At 56.8% G+C, this 22,957-nt stretch overlaps 1 protein-coding gene across 2 annotated transcripts; it reads right to left on the bottom strand.

Moving 5' to 3' along the window:
* Nucleotides 1–17,387: 17,387 nt before the first annotated feature.
* LOC133755419 (lymphocyte antigen 6E-like) lies at nucleotides 17,388–19,893 on the bottom strand. Of its 2 annotated transcripts, XM_062185534.1 has the most exons (4): nucleotides 19,826–19,893; nucleotides 18,365–18,464; nucleotides 18,063–18,182; nucleotides 17,388–17,989 (listed from the first exon to the last, which is right to left on the bottom strand). In XM_062185534.1, exons 2-4 carry the CDS (start codon nucleotides 18,414–18,416, stop codon nucleotides 17,772–17,774), a joined length of 390 nt encoding a protein of 129 aa, XP_062041518.1. In that variant the 5' UTR covers nucleotides 18,417–18,464; nucleotides 19,826–19,893; the 3' UTR covers nucleotides 17,388–17,771. The 2 variants fall into 2 exon arrangements, with proteins under 2 accessions (XP_062041518.1, XP_062041517.1); XM_062185533.1 differs by lacking the exon at nucleotides 19,826–19,893 and having other exon boundaries at nucleotides 18,365–18,557.
* Nucleotides 19,894–22,957: the final 3,064 nt, after the last annotated feature.

Below are 22,957 nucleotides of genomic sequence, written 5' to 3'. Positions count from 1 at the left end.
CAAGCTCACATCTGACTTCCTACCCAACACTTAGGCCTGTCACACACACACACACAAGCTCAAATCGACTCCCTACCCAACACTTAGGCCTGTCACACACACACAAGCTCACATCTGCCTTCCTACCCAACACTTAGGCCTGTCACACATACACAAGCTCACATCTGACTCCCTACCCAACACTTAGGCCTGTCACACACACACAAGCTCACATCTGACTCCCTACCCAACACTTAGGCCTGTCACACACACACACACAAGCTCACATCTGACTCCCTACCCAACACTTAGGCCTGTCACACACACACAAGCTCACATCGACTCCCTACCCAACACTTAGGCCTGTCACACACACACACACAAGCTCACATCTGACTCCCTACCCAACACTTAGGCCTGTCACACACACACACACAAGCTCACATCTGACTCCCTACCCAACACTTAGGCCTGTCACACACACACAAGCTCACATCTGACTCCCTACCCAACACTTAGGCCTGTCACACACACACACAAGCTCACATCTGACTCCCTACCCAACACTTAGGCCTGTCACACACACACAAGCTCACATCGACTCCCTACCCAACACTTAGGCCTGTCACACACACACAAGCTCACATCGACTCCCTACCCAACACTTAGGCCTGTCACACACACACAAGCTCACATCTGACTCCCTACCCAACACTTAGGCCTGTCACACACACACAAGCTCACATCTGACTCCCTACCCAACACTTAGGCCTGTCACACACACACAAGCTCACATCTGCCTCCCTACCCAACACTTAGGCCTGTCACACACACACACACAAGCTCACATCGACTCCCTACCCAACACTTAGGCTTGTCACACACACACAAGCTCACATCTGACTTCCTACCCAACACTTAGGCCTGTCACACACACACACACAAGCTCAAATCGACTCCCTACCCAACACTTAGGCCTGTCACACACACACAAGCTCACATCTGCCTTCCTACCCAACACTTAGGCCTGTCACACACACACAAGCTCACATCTGACTCCCTACCCAACACTTAGGCCTGTCACACACACACAAGCTCACATCTGACTCCCTACCCAACACTTAGGCCTGTCACACACACACACACAAGCTCACATCTGACTCCCTACCCAACACTTAGGCCTGTCACACACACACAAGCTCACATCGACTCCCTACCCAACACTTAGGCCTGTCACACACACACACACAAGCTCACATCTGACTCCCTACCCAACACTTAGGCCTGTCACACACACACACACAAGCTCACATCTGACTCCCTACCCAACACTTAGGCCTGTCACACACACACACACAAGCTCACATCTGACTCCCTACCCAACACTTAGGCCTGTCACACACACACAAGCTCACATCTGACTCCCTACCCAACACTTAGGCCTGTCACACACACACAAGCTCACATCGACTCCCTACCCAACACTTAGGCCTGTCACACACACACAAGCTCACATCTGACTCCCTACCCAACACTTAGGCCTGTCACACACACACACACAAGCTCACATCTGACTCCCTACCCAACACTTAGGCCTGTCACACACACACACACAAGCTCACATCTGACTCCCTACCCAACACTTAGGCCTGTCACACACACACAAGCTCACATCTGACTCCCTACCCAACACTTAGGCCTGTCACACACACACAAGCTCACATCTGACTCCCTACCCAACACTTAGGCCTGTCAAACACACACACACACACAAGCTCACATCTGACTCCCTACCCAATTCTTAGGCCTGTCACACACACACACACAAGCTCACATCTGACTCCCTACCCAACACTTAGGCCTGTCACACACACACACACAAGCTCACATCTGACTCCCTACCCAACACTTAGGCCTGTCACACACACAAGCTCACATCTGACTCCCTACCCAACACTTAGGCCTGTCACACACACACAAGCTCACATCTGACTCCCTACCCAACACTTAGGCCTGTCACACACACACACACACAAGCTCACATCTGACTCCCTACCCAACACTTAGGCCTGTCACACACACACACACAAGCTCACATCTGACTCCCTACCCAACACTTAAGCCTGTCACACACACACACAAGCTCACATCTGACTCCCTACCCAACACTTAGGCCCTGTCACACACACACACACAAGCTCACATCTGACTCCCTACCCAACACTTAGGCCTGTCACACACACACACACAAGCTCACATCTGACTCCCTACCCAACACTTAGGCCTGTCACACACCACACACAAGCTCACATCTGACTCCCTACCCAACACTTAGGCCTGTCACACACACACACACAAGCTCACATCGACTCCCTACCCAACACTTAGGCTGTCACACACACACAAGCTCACATCTGACTCCTACCCAACACTTAGGCCTGTCACACACACACACACAAGCTCAAATCGACTCCCTACCCAACACTTAGGCCTGTCACACACACACAAGCTCACATCTGCCTTCCTACCCAACACTTAGGCCTGTCACACATACACAAGCTCACATCTGACTCCCTACCCAACACTTAGGCCTGTCACACACACACAAGCTCACATCTGACTCCCTACCCAACACTTAGGCCTGTCACACACACACACACAAGCTCACATCTGACTCCCTACCCAACACTTAGGCCTGTCACACACACACAAGCTCACATCGACTCCCTACCCAACACTTAGGCCTGTCACACACACACACACAAGCTCACATCTGACTCCCTACCCAACACTTAGGCCTGTCACACACACACACACAAGCTCACATCTGACTCCCTACCCAACACTTAGGCCTGTCACACACACACAAGCTCACATCTGACTCCCTACCCAACACTTAGGCCTGTCACACACACACAAGCTCACATCTGACTCCCTACCCAACACTTAGGCCTGTCACACACACACAAGCTCACATCGACTCCCTACCCAACACTTAGGCCTGTCCACACACACACAAGCTCACATCTGACTCCCTACCCAACACTTAGGCCTGTCACACACACACACACACAAGCTCACATCTGACTCCCTACCCAACACTTAGGCCTGTCACACACACACACACAAGCTCACATCTGACTCCCTACCCAACTCTTAGGCCTGTCACACACACACAGAAGCTCACATCTGACTCCCTACCCAACACTTAGGCCTGTCACACACACACAAGCTCACATCTGACTCCCTACCCAACACTTAGGCCTGTCACACACACACACACACAAGCTCACATCTGACTCCCTACCCAACACTTAGGCCTGTCACACACACACACACAAGCTCACATCTGACTCCCTACCCAACACTTAGGCCTGTCACACACACACACACACAAGCTCACATCTGACTCCCTACCCAACACTTAGGCCTGTCACACACACACAAGCTCACATCGACTCCCTACCCAACACTTAGGCCTGTCACACACACACAAGCTCACATCGACTCCCTACCCAACACTTAGGCCTGTCACACACACACACACAAGCTCACATCTGACTCCCTACCCAACACTTAGGCCTGTCACACACACACACACAAGCTCACATCTGACTCCCTACCCAACACTTAGGCCTGTCACACACACACAAGCTCACATCTGACTCCCTACCCAACACTTAGGCCTGTCACACACACACAAGCTCACATCTGACTCCCTACCCAACACTTAGGCCTGTCACACACACACAAGCTCACATCTGACTCCCTACCCAACACTTAGGCCTGTCACACACACACACACACAAGCTCACATCTGACTCCCTACCCAACACTTAGGCCTGTCACACACACACACACAAGCTCACATCTGACTCCCTACCCAACACTTAGGCCTGTCACACACACACACACAAGCTCACATCTGACTCCCTACCCAACACTTAGGCCTGTCACACACACACACAAGCTCACATCGACTCCCTACCCAACACTTAGGCCTGTCACACACACACACACAAGCTCACATCTGACTCCCTACCCAACACTTAGGCCTGTCACACACACACACACAAGCTCACATCTGACTCCCTACCCAACACTTAGGCCTGTCACACACACAAGCTCACATCTGACTCCCTACCCAACACTTAGGCCTGTCACACACACACAAGCTCACATCTGACTCCCTACCCAACACTTAGGCCTGTCACACACACACACACACAAGCTCACATCTGACTCCCCTACCCAACACTTAGGCCTGTCACACACACACACACAAGCTCACATCTGACTCCCTACCCAACACTTAAGCCTGTCACACACACACACACAAGCTCACATCTGACTCCCTACCCAACACTTAGGCCTGTCACACACACACACACAAGCTCACATCTGACTCCCTACCCAACACTTAGGCCTGTCACACACACACAAGCTCACATCGACTCCCTACCCAACACTTAGGCCTGTCACACACACACACACAAGCTCACATCTGACTCCCTACCCAACACTTAGGCCTGTCACACACACACACACAAGCTCACATCTGACTCCCTACCCAACACTTAGGCCTGTCACACACACACACACAAGCTCACATCTGACTCCCTACCCAACACTTAGGCCTGTCACACACACACAAGCTCACATCTGACTCCCTACCCAACACTTAGGCCTGTCACACACACACAAGCTCACATCTGACTCCCTACCCAACACTTAGGCCTGTCACACACACACAAGCTCACATCGACTCCCTACCCAACACTTAGGCCTGTCACACACACACAAGCTCACATCGACTCCCTACCCAACACTTAGGCCTGTCACACACACACAAGCTCACATCTGACTCCCTACCCAACACTTAGGCCTGTCACACACACACAAGCTCACATCTGACTCCCTACCCAACACTTAGGCCTGTCACACACACACAAGCTCACATCTGCCTTCCTACCCAACACTTAGGCCTGTCACACACACACACACAAGCTCACATCGACTCCCTACCCAACACTTAGGCTTGTCACACACACACAAGCTCACATCTGACTCCCTACCCAACACTTAGGCCTGTCAAACACACACACACACACAAGCTCACATCTGACTCCCTACCCAATTCTTAGGCCTGTCACACACACACACACAAGCTCACATCTGACTCCCTACCCAACACTTAGGCCTGTCACACACACACACACAAGCTCACATCTGACTCCCTACCCAACACTTAGGCCTGTCACACACACAAGCTCACATCTGACTCCCTACCCAACACTTAGGCCTGTCACACACACACAAGCTCACATCTGACTCCCTACCCAACACTTAGGCCTGTCACACACACACACACACAAGCTCACATCTGACTCCCTACCCAACACTTAGGCCTGTCACACACACACACACAAGCTCACATCTGACTCCCTACCCAACACTTAAGCCTGTCACACACACACACACAAGCTCACATCTGACTCCCTACCCAACACTTAGGCCTGTCACACACACACACACAAGCTCACATCTGACTCCCTACCCAACACTTAGGCCTGTCACACACACACACACAAGCTCACATCTGACTCCCTACCCAACACTTAGGCCTGTCACACACACACACACAAGCTCACATCTGACTCCCTACCCAACACTTAGGCCTGTCACACACACACACACAAGCTCACATCGACTCCCTACCCAACACTTAGGCTTGTCACACACACACAAGCTCACATCTGACTTCCTACCCAACACTTAGGCCTGTCACACACACACACACAAGCTCAAATCGACTCCCTACCCAACACTTAGGCCTGTCACACACACACAAGCTCACATCTGCCTTCCTACCCAACACTTAGGCCTGTCACACATACACAAGCTCACATCTGACTCCCTACCCAACACTTAGGCCTGTCACACACACACAAGCTCACATCTGACTCCCTACCCAACACTTAGGCCTGTCACACACACACACACAAGCTCACATCTGACTCCCTACCCAACACTTAGGCCTGTCACACACACACAAGCTCACATCGACTCCCTACCCAACACTTAGGCCTGTCACACACACACACACAAGCTCACATCTGACTCCCTACCCAACACTTAGGCCTGTCACACACACACACACAAGCTCACATCTGACTCCCTACCCAACACTTAGGCCTGTCACACACACACAAGCTCACATCTGACTCCCTACCCAACACTTAGGCCTGTCACACACACACAAGCTCACATCTGACTCCCTACCCAACACTTAGGCCTGTCACACACACACAAGCTCACATCGACTCCCTACCCAACACTTAGGCCTGTCACACACACACAAGCTCACATCTGACTCCCTACCCAACACTTAGGCCTGTCACACACACACACACACAAGCTCACATCTGACTCCCTACCCAACACTTAGGCCTGTCACACACACACACACAAGCTCACATCTGACTCCCTACCCAACTCTTAGGCCTGTCACACACACAGAAGCTCACATCTGACTCCCTACCCAACACTTAGGCCTGTCACACACACACAAGCTCACATCTGACTCCCTACCCAACACTTAGGCCTGTCACACACACACACACACAAGCTCACATCTGACTCCCTACCCAACACTTAGGCCTGTCACACACACACACACAAGCTCACATCTGACTCCCTACCCAACACTTAGGCCTGTCACACACACACACACACAAGCTCACATCTGACTCCCTACCCAACACTTAGGCCTGTCACACACACACAAGCTCACATCGACTCCCTACCCAACACTTAGGCCTGTCACACACACACAAGCTCACATCGACTCCCTACCCAACACTTAGGCCTGTCACACACACACACACAAGCTCACATCTGACTCCCTACCCAACACTTAGGCCTGTCACACACACACACACAAGCTCACATCTGACTCCCTACCCAACACTTAGGCCTGTCACACACACACAAGCTCACATCTGACTCCCTACCCAACACTTAGGCCTGTCACACACACACAAGCTCACATCTGACTCCCTACCCAACACTTAGGCCTGTCACACACACACAAGCTCACATCTGACTCCCTACCCAACACTTAGGCCTGTCACACACACACACACACAAGCTCACATCTGACTCCCTACCCAACACTTAGGCCTGTCACACACACACACACAAGCTCACATCTGACTCCCTACCCAACACTTAGGCCTGTCACACACACACACACAAGCTCACATCTGACTCCCTACCCAACACTTAGGCCTGTCACACACACACAAGCTCACATCGACTCCCTACCCAACACTTAGGCCTGTCACACACACACACACAAGCTCACATCTGACTCCCTACCCAACACTTAGGCCTGTCACACACACACACACAAGCTCACATCTGACTCCCTACCCAACACTTAGGCCTGTCACACACACAAGCTCACATCTGACTCCCTACCCAACACTTAGGCCTGTCACACACACACAAGCTCACATCTGACTCCCTACCCAACACTTAGGCCTGTCACACACACACACACACAAGCTCACATCTGACTCCCTACCCAACACTTAGGCCTGTCACACACACACACACAAGCTCACATCTGACTCCCTACCCAACACTTAAGCCTGTCACACACACACACACAAGCTCACATCTGACTCCCTACCCAACACTTAGGCCTGTCACACACACACACACAAGCTCACATCTGACTCCCTACCCAACACTTAGGCCTGTCACACACACACAAGCTCACATCGACTCCCTACCCAACACTTAGGCCTGTCACACACACACACACAAGCTCACATCTGACTCCCTACCCAACACTTAGGCCTGTCACACACACACACACAAGCTCACATCTGACTCCCTACCCAACACTTAGGCCTGTCACACACACACACACAAGCTCACATCTGACTCCCTACCCAACACTTAGGCCTGTCACACACACACAAGCTCACATCTGACTCCCTACCCAACACTTAGGCCTGTCACACACACACAAGCTCACATCTGACTCCCTACCCAACACTTAGGCCTGTCACACACACACAAGCTCACATCGACTCCCTACCCAACACTTAGGCCTGTCACACACACACAAGCTCACATCGACTCCCTACCCAACACTTAGGCCTGTCACACACACACAAGCTCACATCTGACTCCCTACCCAACACTTAGGCCTGTCACACACACACAAGCTCACATCTGACTCCCTACCCAACACTTAGGCCTGTCACACACACACAAGCTCACATCTGCCTTCCTACCCAACACTTAGGCCTGTCACACACACACACACAAGCTCACATCGACTCCCTACCCAACACTTAGGCTTGTCACACACACACAAGCTCACATCTGACTTCCTACCCAACACTTAGGCCTGTCACACACACACACACAAGCTCAAATCGACTCCCTACCCAACACTTAGGCCTGTCACACACACACAAGCTCACATCTGCCTTCCTACCCAACACTTAGGCCTGTCACACACACACAAGCTCACATCTGACTCCCTACCCAACACTTAGGCCTGTCACACACACACAAGCTCACATCTGACTCCCTACCCAACACTTAGGCCTGTCACACACACACACACAAGCTCACATCTGACTCCCTACCCAACACTTAGGCCTGTCACACACACACAAGCTCACATCGACTCCCTACCCAACACTTAGGCCTGTCACACACACACACACAAGCTCACATCTGACTCCCTACCCAACACTTAGGCCTGTCACACACACACACACAAGCTCACATCTGACTCCCTACCCAACACTTAGGCCTGTCACACACACACACACAAGCTCACATCTGACTCCCTACCCAACACTTAGGCCTGTCACACACACACAAGCTCACATCTGACTCCCTACCCAACACTTAGGCCTGTCACACACACACAAGCTCACATCGACTCCCTACCCAACACTTAGGCCTGTCACACACACACAAGCTCACATCTGACTCCCTACCCAACACTTAGGCCTGTCACACACACACACACAAGCTCACATCTGACTCCCTACCCAACACTTAGGCCTGTCACACACACACACACAAGCTCACATCTGACTCCCTACCCAACACTTAGGCTTGTCACACACACACAAGCTCACATCTGACTTCCTACCCAACACTTAGGCCTGTCACACACACACACACAAGCTCAAATCGACTCCCTACCCAACACTTAGGCCTGTCACACACACACAAGCTCACATCTGCCTTCCTACCCAACACTTAGGCCTGTCACACATACACAAGCTCACATCTGACTCCCTACCCAACACTTAGGCCTGTCACACACACACAAGCTCACATCTGACTCCCTACCCAACACTTAGGCCTGTCACACACACACACACAAGCTCACATCTGACTCCCTACCCAACACTTAGGCCTGTCACACACACACAAGCTCACATCGACTCCCTACCCAACACTTAGGCCTGTCACACACACACACACAAGCTCACATCTGACTCCCTACCCAACACTTAGGCCTGTCAAACACACACACACAAGCTCACATCTGACTCCCTACCCAACACTTAGGCCTGTCACACACACACAAGCTCACATCTGACTCCCTACCCAACACTTAGGCCTGTCACACACACACAAGCTCACATCTGACTCCCTACCCAACACTTAGGCCTGTCACACACACACAAGCTCACATCGACTCCCTACCCAACACTTAGGCCTGTCACACACACACAAGCTCACATCGACTCCCTACCCAACACTTAGGCCTGTCACACACACACAAGCTCACATCTGACTCCCTACCCAACACTTAGGCCTGTCACACACACACAAGCTCACATCTGACTCCCTACCCAACACTTAGGCCTGTCACACACACACAAGCTCACATCTGCCTTCCTACCCAACACTTAGGCCTGTCACACACACACACACAAGCTCACATCGACTCCCTACCCAACACTTAGGCTTGTCACACACACACAAGCTCACATCTGACTTCCTACCCAACACTTAGGCCTGTCACACACACACACACAAGCTCAAATCGACTCCCTACCCAACACTTAGGCCTGTCACACACACACAAGCTCACATCTGCCTTCCTACCCAACACTTAGGCCTGTCACACACACACAAGCTCACATCTGACTCCCTACCCAACACTTAGGCCTGTCACACACACACAAGCTCACATCTGACTCCCTACCCAACACTTAGGCCTGTCACACACACACACACAAGCTCACATCTGACTCCCTACCCAACACTTAGGCCTGTCACACACACACAAGCTCACATCGACTCCCTACCCAACACTTAGGCCTGTCACACACACACACACAAGCTCACATCTGACTCCCTACCCAACACTTAGGCCTGTCACACACACACACACAAGCTCACATCTGACTCCCTACCCAACACTTAGGCCTGTCACACACACACACACAAGCTCACATCTGACTCCCTACCCAACACTTAGGCCTGTCACACACACACAAGCTCACATCTGACTCCCTACCCAACACTTAGGCCTGTCACACACACACAAGCTCACATCGACTCCCTACCCAACACTTAGGCCTGTCACACACACACAAGCTCACATCTGACTCCCTACCCAACACTTAGGCCTGTCACACACACACACACAAGCTCACATCTGACTCCCTACCCAACACTTAGGCCTGTCACACACACACACACAAGCTCACATCTGACTCCCTACCCAACACTTAGGCCTGTCACACACACACAAGCTCACATCTGACTCCCTACCCAACACTTAGGCCTGTCACACACACACAAGCTCACATCTGACTCCCTACCCAACACTTAGGCCTGTCAAACACACACACACACACAAGCTCACATCTGACTCCCTACCCAATTCTTAGGCCTGTCACACACACACACACAAGCTCACATCTGACTCCCTACCCAACACTTAGGCCTGTCACACACACACACACAAGCTCACATCTGACTCCCTACCCAACACTTAGGCCTGTCACACACACAAGCTCACATCTGACTCCCTACCCAACACTTAGGCCTGTCACACACACACAAGCTCACATCTGACTCCCTACCCAACACTTAGGCCTGTCACACACACACACACACAAGCTCACATCTGACTCCCTACCCAACACTTAGGCCTGTCACACACACACACACAAGCTCACATCTGACTCCCTACCCAACACTTAAGCCTGTCACACACACACACACAAGCTCACATCTGACTCCCTACCCAACACTTAGGCCTGTCACACACACACACACAAGCTCACATCTGACTCCCTACCCAACACTTAGGCCTGTCACACACACACACACAAGCTCACATCTGACTCCCTACCCAACACTTAGGCCTGTCACACACACACACACAAGCTCACATCTGACTCCCTACCCAACACTTAGGCCTGTCACACACACACACACAAGCTCACATCGACTCCCTACCCAACACTTAGGCTTGTCACACACACACAAGCTCACATCTGACTTCCTACCCAACACTTAGGCCTGTCACACACACACACACAAGCTCAAATCGACTCCCTACCCAACACTTAGGCCTGTCACACACACACAAGCTCACATCTGCCTTCCTACCCAACACTTAGGCCTGTCACACATACACAAGCTCACATCTGACTCCCTACCCAACACTTAGGCCTGTCACACACACACAAGCTCACATCTGACTCCCTACCCAACACTTAGGCCTGTCACACACACACACACAAGCTCACATCTGACTCCCTACCCAACACTTAGGCCTGTCACACACACACAAGCTCACATCGACTCCCTACCCAACACTTAGGCCTGTCACACACACACACACAAGCTCACATCTGACTCCCTACCCAACACTTAGGCCTGTCACACACACACACACAAGCTCACATCTGACTCCCTACCCAACACTTAGGCCTGTCACACACACACAAGCTCACATCTGACTCCCTACCCAACACTTAGGCCTGTCACACACACACAAGCTCACATCTGACTCCCTACCCAACACTTAGGCCTGTCACACACACACAAGCTCACATCGACTCCCTACCCAACACTTAGGCCTGTCACACACACACAAGCTCACATCTGACTCCCTACCCAACACTTAGGCCTGTCACACACACACACACACAAGCTCACATCTGACTCCCTACCCAACACTTAGGCCTGTCACACACACACACACAAGCTCACATCTGACTCCCTACCCAACTCTTAGGCCTGTCACACACACAGAAGCTCACATCTGACTCCCTACCCAACACTTAGGCCTGTCACACACACACAAGCTCACATCTGACTCCCTACCCAACACTTAGGCCTGTCACACACACACACACACAAGCTCACATCTGACTCCCTACCCAACACTTAGGCCTGTCACACACACACACACAAGCTCACATCTGACTCCCTACCCAACACTTAGGCCTGTCACACACACACACACACAAGCTCACATCTGACTCCCTACCCAACACTTAGGCCTGTCACACACACACAAGCTCACATCGACTCCCTACCCAACACTTAGGCCTGTCACACACACACAAGCTCACATCGACTCCCTACCCAACACTTAGGCCTGTCACACACACACACACAAGCTCACATCTGACTCCCTACCCAACACTTAGGCCTGTCACACACACACACACAAGCTCACATCTGACTCCCTACCCAACACTTAGGCCTGTCACACACACACAAGCTCACATCTGACTCCCTACCCAACACTTAGGCCTGTCACACACACACAAGCTCACATCTGACTCCCTACCCAACACTTAGGCCTGTCACACACACACAAGCTCACATCTGACTCCCTACCCAACACTTAGGCCTGTCACACACACACACACACAAGCTCACATCTGACTCCCTACCCAACACTTAGGCCTGTCACACACACACACACAAGCTCACATCTGACTCCCTACCCAACACTTAGGCCTGTCACACACACACACACAAGCTCACATCTGACTCCCTACCCAACACTTAGGCCTGTCACACACACACAAGCTCACATCGACTCCCTACCCAACACTTAGGCCTGTCACACACACACACACAAGCTCACATCTGACTCCCTACCCAACACTTAGGCCTGTCACACACACACACACAAGCTCACATCTGACTCCCTACCCAACACTTAGGCCTGTCACACACACACAAGCTCACATCTGACTCCCTACCCAACACTTAGGCCTGTCACACACACACAAGCTCACATCTGACTCCCTACCCAACACTTAGGCCTGTCACACACACACAAGCTCACATCTGACTCCCTACCCAACACTTAGGCCTGTCACACACACACAAGCTCACATCGACTCCCTACCCAACACTTAGGCCTGTCACACACACACACACAAGCTCACATCGACTCCCTTCCCAACACTTAGGCCTGTCACACACACACACACAAGCTCACATCTGACTCCCTACCCAACACTTAGGCCTGTCACACACACACACACACAAGCTCACATCTGACTTCCTACCCAACACTTAGGCCTGTCACACACACACAAGCTCACATCGACTCCCTACCCAACACTTAGGCCTGTCACACACACACACACAAGCTCACATCTGACTCCCTACCCAACACTTAGGCCTGTCACACACACACACACAAGCTCACATCTGACTCCCTACCCAACACTTAGGCCTGTCACACACACAGAAGCTCACATCTGACTCCCTACCCAACACTTAGGCCTGTCACACACACACAAGCTCACATCTGACTCCCTACCCAACACTTAGGCCTGTCACACACACACACACACAAGCTCACATCTGACTCCCTACCCAACACTTAGGCCTGTCACACACACACACACAAGCTCACATCTGACTCCCTACCCAACACTTAAGCCTGTCACACACACACACACAAGCTCACATCTGACTCCCTACCCAACACTTAGGCCTGTCACACACACACACACAAGCTCACATCTGACTCCCTACCCAACACTTAGGCCTGTCACACACACACACACAAGCTCACATCTGACTCCCTACCCAACACTTAGGCCTGTCACACACACACACACAAGCTCACATCTGACTCCCTACCCAACACTTAGGCCTGTCACACACACACAAGCTCACATCTGACTCCCTACCCAACACTTAGGCCTGTCACACACACACACACAAGCTCACATCTGACTCCCTACCCAACACTTAGGCCTGTCACACACACACACACAAGCTCACATCTGACTTCCTACCCAACACTTAGGCCTGTCACACACACACAAGCTCACATCGACTCCCTACCCAACACTTAGGCCTGTCACACACACACACACAAGCTCACATCGACTCCCTACCCAACACTTAGGCCTGTCACACACACACAAGCTCACATCGACTCCCTACCCAACACTTAGGCCTGTCACACACACACAAGCTCACATCTGACTCCCTACCCAACACTTAGGCCTGTCACACACACACAAGCTCACATCGACTCCCTACCCAACACTTAGGCCTGTCACACACACACAAGCTCACATCGACTCCCTACCCAACACTTAGGCCTGTCACACACACACAAGCTCACATCTGACTCCCTACCCAACACTTAGGCCTGTCACACACACACAAGCTCACATCTGACTTCCTACCCAACACTTAGGCCTGTCACACACACTCAAGCTCACATCGACTCCCTACCCAACACTTAGGCCTGTCACACACACACACACAAGCTCACATCGACTCCCTACCCAACACTTAGGCCTGTCACACACACACAAGCTCACATCTGACTCCCTACCCAACACTTAGGCCTGTCACACACACACAAGCTCACATCTGACTTCCTACCCAACACTTAGGCCTGTCACACACACACAAGCTCACATCGACTCCCTACCCAACACTTAGGCCTGTCACACACACACAAGCTCACATCTGACTCCCTACCCAACACTTAGGCCTGTCACACACACACAAGCTCACATCTGACTCCCTACCCAACACTTAGGCCTGTCACACACACACAAGCTCACATCTGACTCCCTACCCAACACTTGGGCCTGTCACACACACACAAGCTCACATTGACTCCCTACCCAACACTTAGGCCTGTCACACACACACAAGCTCACATCTGACTCCCTACCCAACACTTAGGCCTGTCACACACACACAAGCTCACATCGACTCCCTACCCAACACTTAGGCCTGTCACACACACACAAGCTCACATCTGACTTCCTGCCCAACAGAACCACGTTTAAAGGTTGGCAAGGCCTCGGCTGCAGGAGCAGCCATCCCTGGGGTGTGGGACAGGTGTGGAGACAGCCAACTCCTGAGGAATGTGGTTGCAACCTGGCCACGCTCATCCAGGCCCTGGCCGCGCCCAGCAGGTGCCCGGGGCCTCCTGAGCTCCAAGCCTCCAGCTCAGCTGCTGGGGCCTCCATCCCTCTGGGTCCATCGCCTGGAAGCCTTGGAGTCTGCCGGGGTGGGGCCCAATTCTGACTCTGTCCTGCATGGGGGGCGTAGGGGGCTCCAGGTGCCCACTCACCGACAGCACCTGTGGGCCGAGCAGCCGTGGCTCGCCTGGTGTGTCGGCTGTGGCACTGGGACCGCCCCTCCCAGGCACGGCTGCCTGATTCCTCTCCTCCACCCCTGGGCACCGGGAAAACGAAACTCAGAGTCCAGGCGCCTCAGCTGTGAGTCAGCGGGAGAATTCCTCCCCCACAGGCGCGCGGCCCCTCACCCCTCACCCCCCCACTTCCTGCAGACTCCCGGTCCTCCTCCAAGAGGAAACCAGGGATGGCCCTGCAGGGGCCCCCAGGTCAGGGGCAAATTCTCCCCTCCAGGCGCTCCCCGGGGGGCCCTTCCCCTGCCTCAGGACCCCTCCTGCCCAGGCTGGTGCCCCCAGCCCTCCCTGGGCCACAGATCAGAGAGGGAGGGTGGGCCTCCCACCAGGCTGGTGCCCCCACGCCGCTGTGGGCACAGCTGTAGCACGCAGCCCGCGGCCCCCCCAGGCAGCTGCTTTCTGCCCAAGCCTTATCTGCTAGTCCCCCGGTGCTGCTGTGCCCCCCAACCACCCGCCCCAGCAGCCTCTGCGTCCCCTGCTGGCCCTGGAGAGGCCTCAGCCACCGGGTCCTGGGTGCCCCCTCCCGTGGTCTCTGCACACGGGGCGGGGCTCCACCCCTCCCAGGGGCACTTGCTGTGGGGGCTGAGCAGGGAGGAGGGACGAGAAGGGTCTCCCACCTTCAAGGAAGAGATGGGGAAGACGCCAGGAGTTGGGGCTGCTCTGAGGGAGGGGCCTGGGCACCTGGGATGTCACAGCCGGGGCAGGGGTAGGGCAGAGGTCCTAGCTCTGAAGTTCCTGGGGAGCCAAGGGGGAGGCCCAGGCCCAGGCAGCGCTGGTGCAGGGAAGTCCCTCCCCCAGGCTTCAGGAAATCAAAACTCATTGTCTCCCAGGCCCACCTCTTCCTCCCCTCCACTCCCCCTCCAGGGGCACCTCTGCCCCGCCCACCTCCTGCGGGCCCAGGGAGGTCAGCACGCCTCTGATCTCTGTCCCAAAGGCACTTTGTCCTCTAACCCCGGGCAGAGGGCAGAGGGCCTCCAGGAGCGAGAATGGCTTCACCCCCCGCAGGCCTCTGAAATACCATTGGTCTAACCACCAGAGCCAGGCGCCGCCCCCGCCTCGTGTCCCTGGAGGGGACTCCACGCTCCGAGCCAGGCCTCTGGGTGCAGCCTCCTCGCACAGGGCTCACGCGGCTCAGTCTCCACCAAGGCGCCTGCACCTTGCTGTGTAGACGACTCCAGGGAGACGCTCGGAAGCCTGACCACCCGCCTTCCCCGGGGGCGTCTGGGAGAAGACTCCTCTCTCAGCCCTCCAGGGGATCACAGGGGTGGGGCGGCCGCAGTCCTGGCCCGGCTCCTTCCGTGCAGAGGACCCCAGCATGCACCCCAGAGGCTCCGGCCAGTGGTACCAGCAGGCTCAGAGCTGCCTCGCTCCCAGCTGGGGCCAGGGAGAGGACGTGGTGTGCAGACGAAGTGGCCTCAGCTGCCCCACTGCAGTGCCCGCCCGTGTGGACACGGCTGGGAAGGTGCTGGCCGTGTCCAGGCCCGAGGGCGGACGCCCCACTCCACTGCCGCGCCCCTGCTGGCCACGGCACCCCTGTCCCGCAGGAACCCCAGACCGCCCAGCCTTCACTTGGCGTGGCCGGCCGGGGCAGGGCAGCGCGACACACCCATCCTGGGTGCAGGGGTCCCAGGCTGGCCTGTAGCACAGAGAGCCCCCAGGCCCCTACAGAGGCAGCCACTCCGGGGAGGGGAGGGGTGAGAACATTGGTTTATTTGAGGCTTGGAAGCTGCAGCATGGCTCCAGGGCGGGCTGGGGGGTGGGGTGGGGTGGGGCTGGAGCCCTGCACTGGGGCACAGCCAGACACGCCTCTCCCACACCTGGCACGCGTGTCCCCCAGTGTGTCCAGGGAACAGGGTCACGACCCGGGGCCCCTCATCCCCTCCTTGGTCCTGCGGGAAGCTCCCGTCACTGAGCCAGAGGGCCAGCAGCTGACCCACCTGGAGGCCGGGGCAGGTGGCGGAATGCTGCTGGTGGTGGGGTGGGCCCAGGGGAAGGGGAGACCCTGTGGGGCCCTGGGGCAGGGGTGGGCTGGGTTCTTCTTCCTGAGCTGGGGAGGGGGTGGGCCGAGGGGTCAGGGGCCCAGACGCAGCAGGGCAGAGAGCAGGCTGAGCAGGAGCCCGAGGCCCAGCAGTGGGGTGCTGGCCCGCAGCCCGCCGGGCGCGGCGCTGATGTTGCACAGGGAGCTCTGGCAGCACTGGGTGCCCACGGAGGCCACCCCGAGGTTGATGCTCGGGCCGGGGCAGATGGGGGAGCAGTACTTGTTGAGGGTGTAGCCCAGGTCCACGTTCCCTGCGAGGGAAAAGGAGCTGGTGAGGGGAGAGGGCGGCGGCGGCGGCGGCCCCCCACCCCGGCCGGCACTCACCGATGCCGGCGGCGGCAGACACGGTCACGCAGTACTGGTCTGAGTCGGAGCAGGTGGTGGGCTTCAAGCAGTAGAGGTTGCTCTTCTGATTGGCGCACGTGAAGCACATGAGGGGCTGGGCTGCGGGAGGAGGCACCTGTCACGCCCGGGGCCGCCACTCCAACCCCACTGCTTCCAGACGTCTCTCCCCTGGGCAGGGCACTGAGCAGGGACAAATGACCGCAGACTGGACCCCACCGGGCGGCTGGGCCGGGGAGAGGAACCCAGCAGCGGGACCAGGTCTGGGGCCCAGGGCGCCTCACCTGGCTCCGCGCCCAGCAGGGCGGCCAGCAGCACGGGCAGCAGGACCTTCATGCTGGAGGGAGCAGGTGTCCACAGGGCTCACACGACCAAGCAGCTGTCCTGGGGCAGAGATGCGGCTCCTTAGCCAGGGGTCCCGGCTCAGGCAGGGCCCTGCTCTCCGCTGCGGCCGGCCCGAGTCCAGCAGCCGAGCAGGGCACACAGGGTCTTAAGCTTCACTGCTGGCCCTGCCCCCCTCACCGCGGCTGACAGCCCCGCCCCAGCCTAGGGGGCACTGAGGCCAGGTGAGGGCTGAGCCTGGGGGTGGCCTCTGGCAGCAGTTCTGGTTGGGCAGTGGTGACCACTCCCTGGGCCAGCTCCTCCTGCCTAGATCGCTGGCAACCCCAGCCCCGCCCCCTGCAGCACTGGGGGAGGGGCCCATTTGCGCGGTGTCAACCGCTCAGAGAAGCACCAGGCACAGGTGGGGCGGCGGGGGCTGCTCCGCCAGGGCAGGGGCCCACGGCCCTCGGCGGGGAAAGCAGGTGGGCCAGGCCCAGCTGGGCGCTCTCCTATTTTGGGCACAGCCTGGTGTGGGAGGCGGCTGGTGCTTGCCTTCTGCTGGGGCTGGTGGGAAAGGCTGGGCAGCTCTGGCTGGAAGGAGGGGCACAGACCTGGGAGGGGGCAGCTGCCAGGCCCCTCGGAATGGGCCCTGGGCCCCTCCTGCCCAGCCCCGCTCCCCCGCCGTCCTCTTGGGCTGCGAGCAGAACCCCAGATGGCCAAGAACAGTGCCAAGCCCAGCTGGGGCCTGGCCCTGCTTCCAGGCAGGCAGGGAGGGGGGAGCCCCAGCCCCAGCCCCCTCCTCCTCCTGCCTCAAGTGAGGCTGTGGTGTGTGGAGCCCTGAGCCAGCTCCAAGGAGGCCCTGGTCACAGGGCCACAAACAGGCCAGGCCGGCTCCCCACCTGGCCACCCAACCGGGCGGTCCAGGGCCCAGCCAGGCCACCCCTGGGGCGGAGGGGCTGGCTCCCCAAGGGCCGGGAAAGCCAGGCACCTGGGGGCAGCTGGACAGGCGGGCGCCTCTCCAGGGCTCCCGGTGGGGAGGGGCCACGTGGCCCCGCAGGAGCCTGGGCTCCCAGGTTCCTCACCTGCGCAACCTAAGCCCGAACAAAGAGCGCGCGCGGCTCCGGGGGACCGCGCCAGCTCCCCCGCGCCCACAGGCCAGGCGAGAAGGCTGCCCTGGCCTGCGCGCGGGTCCCGGTTCCCGGAGTCGGCGCTGCCCGCCAGCAGCGGAGGGAGCCGGCAGCGTCTCGGCCAGCGCTGCCCCAGATCTCGGCGAACGCGCCGGGAGGAGGGCTGGGGGATGGGAGCAGAGGCTCGGGCCCCGCGATCCCCCGCAGCACCGCCTCCGCCAGGCCCGCTCCCGCGCACCCCACAGGGCGTCCTCCCGCCCCGGCCCGGCCCCTGCCGCCCCGGCCCCGCGGGCTCACCTCGCGCCGCCTCCGCCGCTGCCCCGCACTGCCAGGCTCGCAGAGCGCCGCGCCGGCTGAGGGCGGGGCGGGGCCTCCGGGCGGGGCGGGGCTCTCCGCGGGTGGGGGCAGGGGTCCGCGCCCCGCCCGGCTCCACGTGACCGACGGGAAGCCTGGAGCGCGCAGGGGGCCGGGACGCCCACCCCAGCGGGACAGGCGGCCGAGGCCGGGGGACACCCGCCTGCGCCAGACCTGGTCGTGGGCGCGGTGCGCGTGCGGAGGCCCCCGGACCCGTGCCAGGGACCCCTGCGTGGAGCGGCGGGGTGGCGAGGCCGCGGTCATCAGCCTCTGGGCCAGGGGTTCCCCAGCCGCCCCTCGGTGCGGGTGGAGAGATGGGACAGGGATGGGCGCCGGAGGGCGGGGACTGGGGGTTCGGGGGCTTCGGTGGCCCCGATTTGGGCAGGTTTGGCGCGGGCAGCGTCCTGAGCGCCTTTCTGGGCGGCCTCCGGTGGGGCGGGTGGACAGGCCCTGGCTGGGCCGCCGCCTCGCGGCTCCAGTCCTAGGGCGGAGCGCGTCCAGCTGCTGGGGGGCGCTCACCCCCAAGGGCAGGTGTCTGTGGCAGGGGCGCCCAGGGCAGGGCCCAGCAAGGGGCTTCTTCCTGGAGCAGGAAGGGTGCGGCTGGACTCAGAGCCCCGGTGCAGGAGAGGGGTCGCGGTGAAGTGTGTGTGCTGTGTGTAGCATGTTGTATGTAGTGTGTGCTGTGGCATGTGTGTATTGTGTTGTTTGTGGTTTGTGTGTGGTGTGTATGTGGTATAGGTAGTGTGTTGTTTGTGGTTTGTGTGTGGTGTGGGCTGTGATGGGTGTAGTGTGTTGTATGTGGTGTGTGCATGCTATGGTATGTATAGTGTGTTGTATGTGGTCTGTGTGCTGTGGTGTGTTGTATGTGGTTTGTATGTGCTGTGGTGCGTTGTATGTGGTTTGTGTGTGCTGTGCGTGTTGTATGTGGTTTGCGTGCTATGGTACGTATAGCGTGTTGTATGTGGTCTGTGTGTGCTGTGGCGTGTTGTATGGGGTCTGTGTGTGCTGTGGCGTGTTGTATGGGGTCTGTGGTGTGTTGTACGTGGTTTGTGCGTGCTGTGCTGTGTTGTATGTGGTCTGTGTGTGCTGTGGCGTGATGTACGTGGTTTGTGTGTGCTGTGGTGTGTTGTATGTGGTCTGAGTGCTGTGGTGTGTTGTATGTGGTGTGCTGTATGGGGTCTGTGTGTGCTGTGCCGTGTTGTACGTGGTCTGTGTGTGCTGTGGTGTGTTGTATGTGGTCTGAGTGCTGTGGTGTGTTGTATGTGGTGTGCTGTATGTGGTCTGTGTGTGCTGTGCCGTGTTGTATGTGGTCTGTGCGTGCTGTGCCGTGTTGTATGGGGTCTGTGTGTGCTGTGGCGTGATGTATGTGGTTTGTGTGTGCTGTGGTGTGTTGTATGTGGTCTGAGTGCTGTGGTGTGTTCTATGTGGTGTGCTGTATGTGGTTTGTGCGTGCTGTGGCGTGTTGTATGGGGTCTGTGTGTGCTGTGGCGTGTTGTATGGGGTCTGTGGTGTGTTGTACGTGGTTTGTGCGTGCTGTGCTGTGTTGTATGTGGTCTGTGTGTGCTGTGGCGTGATGTACGTGGTTTGTGTGTGCTGTGGTGTGTTGTATGTGGTCTGAGTGCTGTGGTGTGTTGTATGTGGTGTGCTGTATGGGGTCTGTGTGTGCTGTGCCGTGTTGTACGTGGTCTGTGTGTGCTGTGGTGTGTTGTATGTGGTCTGAGTGCTGTGGTGTGTTGTATGTGGTGTGCTGTATGTGGTCTGTGTGTGCTGTGCCGTGTTGTATGTGGTCTGTGCGTGCTGTGCCGTGTTGTATGGGGTCTGTGTGTGCTGTGGCGTGATGTATGTGGTTTGTGTGTGCTGTGGTGTGTTGTATGTGGTCTGAGTGCTGTGGTGTGTTCTATGTGGTGTGCTGTATGTGGTTTGTGCGTGCTGTGCCGTGTTGTATGGGGTCTGTGTGTGCTGTGGCGTGTTATATGGGGTCTGTGGTGTGTTGTACGTGGTCTGTGTGTGCTGTGGTGTGTTGTATGTGGTCTGAGTGCTGTGGTGTGTTGTATGTGGTGTGCTGTATGTGGTCTGTGTGTGCTGTGCCGTGTTGTATGTGGTCTGTGTGTGCTGTGGCGTGTTATATGGGGTCTGTGGTGTGTTGTACGTGGTCTGTGTGTGCTGTGGTGTGTTGTATGTGGTCTGAGTGCTGTGGTGTGTTGTATGTGGTGTGCTGTATGTGGTCTGTGTGTGCTGTGCCGTGTTGTATGTGGTGTGGTGTGTGTGTGTCTTCAGAGCTTCGCCGTTGGTGTCCCCCTGAGCCCCCACTTTGATGCCAGCTCACCGGATGGGACACTCCTGCCCCTGCCGGGTGTGGTGCTACCTGTGGGTGGGGGTCCTGCAGCTTTGGGGGTGCTGCCTAGCTGTTCCCAGGGACAGGAGGTGCCTAGGCCATGGCCGGCTGTCCCTGGTGTCGGGGCTGTGGGCAGTCCTCCTGGGCCCCTCCTGGGCGCAGCTGGCTTGCCCCTTGCGCCCTAGGAGATTTCTCTGGTGCCTCTTCATGAGCCCAGCCCATCGCCCGCCTGCCAGGTGCGGTCAGGGGCATCTCATCCCCATGGACCTGTGTCCCCCTTGCTCTGCCAAGGGGTCTATGTGTGGCTGCACCTCCGGCCGGCGCCTCAGCTCTGCGGGGTGGCAGCCTCTGTGCCCAGGAGAGGCGTCTGTGGGGGGTGGGTGCCGTGGCCGTGGGTGTAACGGCTGTATTCCAGGTCCCACAAAGGTCAGATTTCTGAGTGCAGGCGGGTATAGGGTGCACAAATAGGATCAGGGTTCACTCAACACCGAGAGAGCGAGCGTATGTTCACGCGTGAGCGTGGGCCGCCCCACACGGAGAACTACCCCTCGGGACAGGGCCTGAGGACTGCCCGGGGCCCCGGAGTGGGGGTACCTGAGTGGCTCCTGCAGCCCTGGTCCCCGCGAAACGGGGAGGGAGCGAGCGCTCCAAAGCTGGCCTCTTCTGAGGCGGGGGTGACACCTGGGCGGATGGAGCAGGCACAAGAGCCCTGGGTCCATCCAGGCCTCCTAGGTGGCCTC

The sequence above is a fragment of the Lepus europaeus genome, unplaced genomic scaffold (assembly GCF_033115175.1).
Source record: "Lepus europaeus isolate LE1 unplaced genomic scaffold, mLepTim1.pri SCAFFOLD_449, whole genome shotgun sequence".
Taxonomy (NCBI): Eukaryota; Metazoa; Chordata; class Mammalia; order Lagomorpha; family Leporidae; genus Lepus; species Lepus europaeus.
Note: the sequence above shows the minus strand (reverse complement) of the source record. Positions and strands in the feature narration are given on the sequence as shown.

Excerpts from the sequence above, each read along its gene's own strand:
- LOC133755419 (XM_062185534.1), bottom strand. The coding sequence starts at position 18,416 with ATGAAGGTCCTGCTGCCCGTGCTGCTGGCCGCCCTGCTGGGCGCGGAG. Across the intron at positions 18,183-18,364 it reads CCTGCTGGGCGCGGAGCCAG|CCCAGCCCCTCATGTGCTTC; the intron begins GTGAGGCGCCCT and ends CTCCTCCCGCAG. Across the intron at positions 17,990-18,062 it reads GTCTGCCGCCGCCGGCATCG|GGAACGTGGACCTGGGCTAC; the intron begins GTGAGTGCCGGC and ends TTTCCCTCGCAG.